General features: G+C 44.3%; 1 protein-coding gene across 1 annotated transcript in view; it reads right to left on the bottom strand.

Annotated features, from left to right (window-relative positions):
• Window positions 1-7,045, bottom strand: part of mpp4b (MAGUK p55 scaffold protein 4b) — a 15,667-nt gene that overhangs the window by 2,109 nt on the left and 6,513 nt on the right. Inside the window, exons 5-10 of the mRNA XM_010795794.1 lie at window positions 5,584-5,715; window positions 2,197-2,278; window positions 1,963-2,048; window positions 1,633-1,707; window positions 1,355-1,551; window positions 407-419 (exon numbers count right to left, since the gene is read on the bottom strand). Coding sequence (XP_010794096.1) covers window positions 407-419; window positions 1,355-1,551; window positions 1,633-1,707; window positions 1,963-2,048; window positions 2,197-2,278; window positions 5,584-5,715 — 585 coding nt within the window. The remainder of the gene's footprint in view (window positions 1-406; window positions 420-1,354; window positions 1,552-1,632; window positions 1,708-1,962; window positions 2,049-2,196; window positions 2,279-5,583; window positions 5,716-7,045) is intronic.

The following is a 7,045-nucleotide window of genomic DNA, read 5'->3' as shown; positions in this document are numbered from 1 at the left end:
AAGTTCTACCCCCTTTCGATATGATTCTAATGCAGAGGAATATGAGATACATTCTATATATATATGTATGTTATATATATGATATTGTCTAAAGTTACAACTGGCCCATTGAAGTGCCACCCTTATATGCTGATGTGGCCGCTGATGAAATTGAATTTTGAACCTCCTTGGTATAAAACATAGCAGTTTTGTCTTGCTTACCCACTGTGTGGAGCAGGAAGAGTCCTAAACCCGAGGAAAAATACATTGTCCAAAAGTTATTGTAAAGAATTCAATTTAAATAGAACAGACACTCAGCTCTCATCGCGTACACATCTCATATTTAATAGCTTTTCTCTCCAGTCCGTTTGTTCCACTTTATTCTCAGTTCATAAACTTCTCAGTCCCCACTCACACCACCTCTGACCTCATGACCCCACCTGTGAGGTGATTGGTCCTTTATCTCTATCAGCGTCCAATTGAAGAGCCTGGAGGACTTCTCATACCTGACTGCCTGCAAGTGGTGAGTGAGGCGGTGGGGGGGCGCGACAGAGGATGACCCAGCCGTTTCAAGGAACTACGTAATCGAGTGCCGCGAAAGGCTGTCCTTCCAATGTCCAGCATACTTGGAATTCCACCGAGGCCGCGTTCTTGGTTTCGAGGCTGCACATGGGTAGACTTCGCGTCCTTCAAATCCCCACAATGCTTTGCGCACGGACCAATTTCAAAAACCCTTGCGGAGAATGGCTGAACCGACGCAGCACACATTTAAATGTAAGTATGTAGTGGCGTAGAACATGTGTTGGTAAATATGTTACTTTGTTACATTTGTTATCACCAAAAATGTGTTCCGTGAAAGTAAAGCAAGTTCATAATTAGATAGACATCGTGAGGTATTTATTTTCGGTACAGTTTATGTTGAAACCGTTAGAGAGAGTGGCACACTTGTTAGTCTGTTCCATTCTTCTTAGTTTTCCGAAGCCGTGGCTTGGAAGTATACTTGCTTCGTTTCTGAAGGAAGTGACTTGGAAGTACGCGACAACCAAGCCAGCATCCTCGAGATTGAGAAACGGCCACTCTCTCCAGTACAGGTTAGCTCTGAGTGTTAGCAATGCTTGCTAATGTAAACACAGACCATATTACTTCCAAAACATTGCGCATTGTTTCTGATAGCAACGTTTCCGATAGGGCCGTAGGTCATGTGGGTACGGAGGGAAAGAGAGAGGGTTTTGTTTTCTGACACTTTGTGAGTTCCCTGACACACCGAGGACACATATTTATGTATAAAAGTGCATTTTGCATGATAGGAGACCTTTAAATAATGCATAGTAATCATAATAGGGCAGCAGCAGCAGCATGTCAGTAGATCCCTCACCGTTTGAGCAGGTTGGTGGAGGGGATGAGCCCGGCGCAGGAGGAGTTGTCGGGCAGTTTCTTGGCCTGCCACCAGAGGGCGTCGGTCTGATTCACCACCTCCAGAACGTCCCCCTTCTTGAAGGTCATCCCGGCGTCGGCGCAGGGGATGGAGGGGTCCTGCTCCGGGCTGTAGTCCGCCATGGCCCGCACGTACAGCTAACCCCAGAGCAGCGAGGTTAATATGATGATGTGTGTGTGTGATGTCATGACTCATGAGTGTGTGTGTAGATGACTTACCATGGTCTGGTTGTGGACCTGCCTCTCTGTGATGGGCACGACTTTAAACACGATGGTGCCCTGCGCTCTCACTTGCTGATTGGTTGTAGAGACAGAACAGGGATTAATGAGTAGATATGAATGGTTCCTAGGTTTATAAGAAACTGAGCTGCATTTCTAAGCATTTTCAAAACGTGAATCTGTTTTGACATGTGAAAAGGTGCTGTGATGGCCTTGGACAGCAACAATTTCCGGATCAAAAAGTGCTTTAAAGAGTATTTTAATAAACAGTTTAAGGATGAATACACATTGAAATGATCACATTTGTGTTAGTTTCCAAAATAGACGTACCACAACTTGGATGACTTGCTCTGGCTCCATCCCGTCGACAGGGAACCCGTTCACCTCTATGATCCTGTCCCCTGCATGCAGCAACCCTGCACACATAACACAAACAAAAATTAGACTTAAATCCTGTGACCCTGAGTCTCTGAAGTCACCAAGGTTACAAAACGTACTTATTAATAAACATTCAATATAACAGTTCTTGTCTTGAAGAAGGTCTCTTAGAGAGGAATTGCTCACCACTGCGATCAGCCAGACCTCCGTGAATCACCCGGGCGATGAAAATCTCCCCCGTGTTCTCGTTTCTTTTTATTGTCGCTCCCTGGAACAGAGAAGATATGAGAACAGAGGATAAATAAAGCTAATGTGAAAGACTCACAACAAACAAATACACGTGGTGAAGTCTTGGGAAGGCTTGGACAGGATGTGAAATGTTTGAATCATGACAGTCTAGGAACAAACCAAGTGACAAACACAAAGTGAAGTTCCTGAAATGAGACATGAGAAGAAAGCAGTGGAGGTGGGAGTGAAAGGAATCAAGGGTCTTTGACAGAAGACGCTATATATTGCTACAAAACAAAGTAGTGTAACATCGTAGATCTGGAAATAAGCACCCTTGTGTTTAGTTTCCAGAATCAGTCCCGAGTGGTAATGAGAAAGAATGGAATGATCCACGAAACGATGGAAGAACACGATGAAAAATGCAACAAAAAGTAGGAAATAAACGTCAGCTACCACCGTGCTCGCTCGCTGGTCGGCCCCTCGGTGCAGACGGCTTGAAAGGACCCTTAAAGTCCACTCGTGGAAACTCTTCTGCGTCCCTCATGTGGCCTTCCTCCTCCTCCTCTTCCTCTGGTGAGAGCGTCTCACAGTGGGCGGCGTCCTCTTGTCCTCCTCCTGCAGGCCGTTGGTGAGAGGCTGCTTGGACGCTTGCTGCAGCTTCTTCTTCTGTGGTGACTGGGCGCTCTTCAGGGCGGGGCGGGGGGACCCACTGCAGGACACGGAGAGGCCGCTGGTCCCCTGAGAGGGGGAGGGGGCTTCCAGGAAGCTGCTGAGGGAGCTGGAGGAAGAGGAGGAGGAAGGGAGAGAGGGGAATCTGGATTGGTGCGTCAGGGATGGATGCTGCGCTCGGATCTTCTTGGGGGAGTCCTGGGGGGGCACGAGGAGGGTCTGCAGCCGATCCACCACCTGAGAGAGCAGCACCAGGGCCTGGGAGTTGTCCTGGACCGTCTCCGACATGCGCTCCGTGGCGGCGGCCATCTTTTCCCCCAGCATCTTGATGTCCTTGGTGCTGCTCTCCATGGAGCAGGCGGCCAGCTGCACCGTGGTCCTCAGCTCGTCCAGGCTCTCCTGTTTGGCCAGCTCCACGGGGGGGGGCACCCGGGGGAGGTTCACCAAGCGGCGAGGGCACAGGGGGCTGGGGGGGGCGGTGCGGATGCGGGGGGTTTGGCCTCGGAGACGGGGAGGAAGGCCTGGGTGGAGGTAGTGGTCCGCGTTGGCGTAGTACGGCACGGTGAGACACGGGGGGGATAGCGTCCAGCGACGGGCTGTGGGGGGGGAGGAGGGGGACTCTCCTGCTTCATCCCCACTGTCCGACCCCTCCATGATGTTGTCTCCAATGGAAGCACAGACATTATTAATCCATAGGGCTGCACATATAAGAATTACTCATGATATATTGAGTGTTGTTGGGCGACTTCGATTACTAAAACTAGTCTGTAGCTGATGATAAATAAATAATGAAACACATCACAGGATTCCTTTCTTTTTTTCAGTATATTGCTTGAAAACAAATTGCCGGTAGAGGTGGGAGATGTACTCAGATGAAGTACCCGAGTGAAGGAATACTCTGTAACAGTAAAATTCCTCCATTCAAAATGTTCCTCAAGTAAAAGTATAAAAGTATCATCATCAAAATATAGTTAAAGCACCAAAAGTAAAAGTAGTCATTCTGCAGATTGGTCCATTTCAGAATAATATATATGATATGTATTTAATACTCAAGTAAAGTAAGAAACTCAAAAGTGTACTGAAGTATACTACTTCAGTAAATGTACTTAGTTACTTTACACCACTGATCGCTTGCTTGAATCGTGCCAGTTGGCCGCAAAACTATAGTTTGTGCCGCCCCGATGAGAGCCCACGAGTTTCTGTGATGAAGGATGGATGAAGATGACTCTTTTTTTCTTACCGATGAGCACAGAGCTGTAGACGGAGGGCGCAGAGCGGTGAACACTCTGTTCCCAGATCAGCCCGGAGTAACAAACTCTACACGGGCTCAGCGGCTTGCCACAGCACATCTGATATTTACACGCTGAATGAAATCGAGGAGGAGCGTACGGCCGCGCTGCTGCTGCGGGGCAAAGAGCATCGGACGAGGGGAAGCTGCCCCTGCGAGAGCTACAAGACGACGAGGTCTTCACAGTTCCTGCGGCATGGCTTTGGACCCTGAATGCACCGCCTTTCAGCTGGGTCACACGTCTCAGGGTGTCCCAGTGATTTCGGACCCTCTCTTTGCATCGTTTCGCACACGGGGAGGAGGCACCCAGTCTCTGGTGGGGGAGCTGTGAGACAACACAATCACTCAAAAGGTAGAGAGACATGTTCAAGACTGGGAAAAGGAATTAGATTCAAAAGATAAGATTATCGATCACCATTCTCAAAATCATATCAATACTTTAAATTGCTTGGTGCTAGAAAATGGGTTTTTACTGTATCTCTACAAACACCCAAGCTCTCACGGTGGTTATATGGTTATAGGGCTGATACTACTAATGGTTCTTTTATAGATTGACTATTTCAAATAGGATTATATTAATGGATTTAAATGGCGTGGTCTATTTTAATGTAAGAAAACATCCCAGTTTCTAAAAGTCTAAGATGTCTTGATATTCACTTTAAAATGATACAAAAATCTGAAAAAAGCGAGACATCTTCAGACATTTGTTTCATAGAAAATGACTTTAAGTTTGCTTTGTGAACAATGCTCATTCCTTTATACCATGATTGTCTTCCTTAAAGTTCAGTTAAAACCAATACTTTGTTGTCAAATAAAAAAACTCAAAAGACAAACGTCTTACAAGACATGTTAGTATTTTGCATACATTGATAACCTTTAATATCCTCATGTTCCCAGAGGTTTCTGCGGGGAGGAAATCTGTAGCATCAGCAGACAATTACTAAAATGACAGATTATAAAATCCAAACCTCTGATCTCTGTTGGATGCAGTCCGCTGATTTAAATTTGGCACAAATAAAAAAGCCTACATATTAAAATAACCACGAGCATCTGCTTTGAGACATTGTGCTCCAGTTTATATGCTGGGATGTATGCATGGCTCACAGACGGATCAATAAATATCTAAATATGACAAAAACACAAATCACAAAGCAACTCTTCTACACATGAAATGCAGTCTAAAGGGTCAGTTCACTCAAATCACTAATTCCATTTTCCTTTTGTGTCCCTATATTTGTGTGTTATGTGACAAATATCTTGATGCATGTGTGAAGACCTACTATGTGCAGAATTTCTCCACTGATGCAATTAGTAATGTATTCTAAGAAACAAAGATGCTTTCGAGGTGTTACATGAGGGATTGAGGAGACTTTGGTTGTGTAGCTCACCAGAGGCTGTTTGTTCTTCACCAGGCAGACGGTCCTGGTGGCCTCCTCTTCCTCCGGCAGCTCGTCGGGCATCGGAGGCAGAACCGGCTCGTAGTCCTTCTGGGCCACCGTATCATGAGCCGAGAGCAGAGCCTGCAAGAGATCACCAGACATCAGTTTATAAGCGAAAAACAAGCAATTCTGGTTCATTTTGACAACTTTCATGTCAAAGTCAACTTTATTGTCAATCTTTCAGTTTGTGTGTTTCCCACAATCCAGAGGAATACAAAATACAAATATATAAAAAAATATGTATAAAATATGTATACACACATTCAACAGATACATTTCTACACATGCACACATATAAAAGAACAACAATCAATATATTCAAAATAACAGTCACTTCATGTGCCTTTAAACCGTCCTCACCATGAATGCATGCTTTAATCTTTGTTTTTACTATATTTGATCATCCCTTGTGTTTATTTGATTGGCTTTTTATTTAATTATAGCATGTTATTGTTGATATTTTTAGTCTAGAGCAGTGGTTCTCAACCTGTGGTACGCGTACCACTGGTGGTACGCCAGCTCCCGCTAGTGGTACGTGGAGGAATCTGACATATAAAAAAAATTAAATTAAATTAAATTTTTATTCAAAGGTGGGGTACAGTAGGTAATTTTGGAGAAACCAGCTCGAGTGAGCTAGAATTTTAAAATACACAACCGGAAAAAATATGCCACTTCCTTACAGAGCCTTCCACAGATGACATTTTTTTAATGGATTTTTTGTCAAAGCACTTCAGATATTCATTGCTATCGGGATGTTAAGAGCATTCATGGAATATAACAAAAAGTGTATCTCGAGCCGGTTTCTCAAACGTACCTACCCCACCTTTAACCTTTACACATAACACAGACATATAAAATACAGGAAACAGAACTAAGTAAACAAAAAGACGAAAAGCAGTCACTACATTGTGCACATTTGGGACATTAAGGTACATTATTATTACTGCAACAGCAGCTGATGGTAAGGACCTCAGACAACTTCAATTTAAAACAGGCTATAGGGACAAGTGCCATCAGTTTGAGGCTTGATTGAATAACATTAATACAAAAAAAATCATACTATCAAAATACTACAACGAATGAAAATAAGCTTGAGATAATTGAAACTGTGGTTTAAATTAGTTCTAATAGGCTATTGCTGTTTTTAGATTTAGAAACGAAAACATTTTTAAAATTTTATTTCTGGTGTTGCTAATTACGACCTTACTACCCGCTAACGTTGCAAGCAAGCTAAAGAAAGAAGAAAGCTGAATGATGTTAAAAACGTGGCTCAAAACGGGAGGTATTCGGAAGAGAGGTACAGAGGAGAATATTACCAGCGAAAGTGAACAAGTGAATGAGGAGGAGGACAGTCATCAACCGAGCACAAGCGCAGGCTCCGCAAGCAACGCAAAAGTGATATGCACAGCCG

The sequence above is a fragment of the Notothenia coriiceps genome, unplaced genomic scaffold (assembly GCF_000735185.1).
Source record: "Notothenia coriiceps isolate Sejong01 unplaced genomic scaffold, NC01 NC01_scaffold00037246, whole genome shotgun sequence".
NCBI classification, from domain to species: domain Eukaryota; kingdom Metazoa; phylum Chordata; class Actinopteri; order Perciformes; family Nototheniidae; genus Notothenia; species Notothenia coriiceps.
The sequence above is the reverse complement of the archived record's forward strand: the minus strand, read 5'-3'. Positions and strand labels throughout refer to the sequence as shown.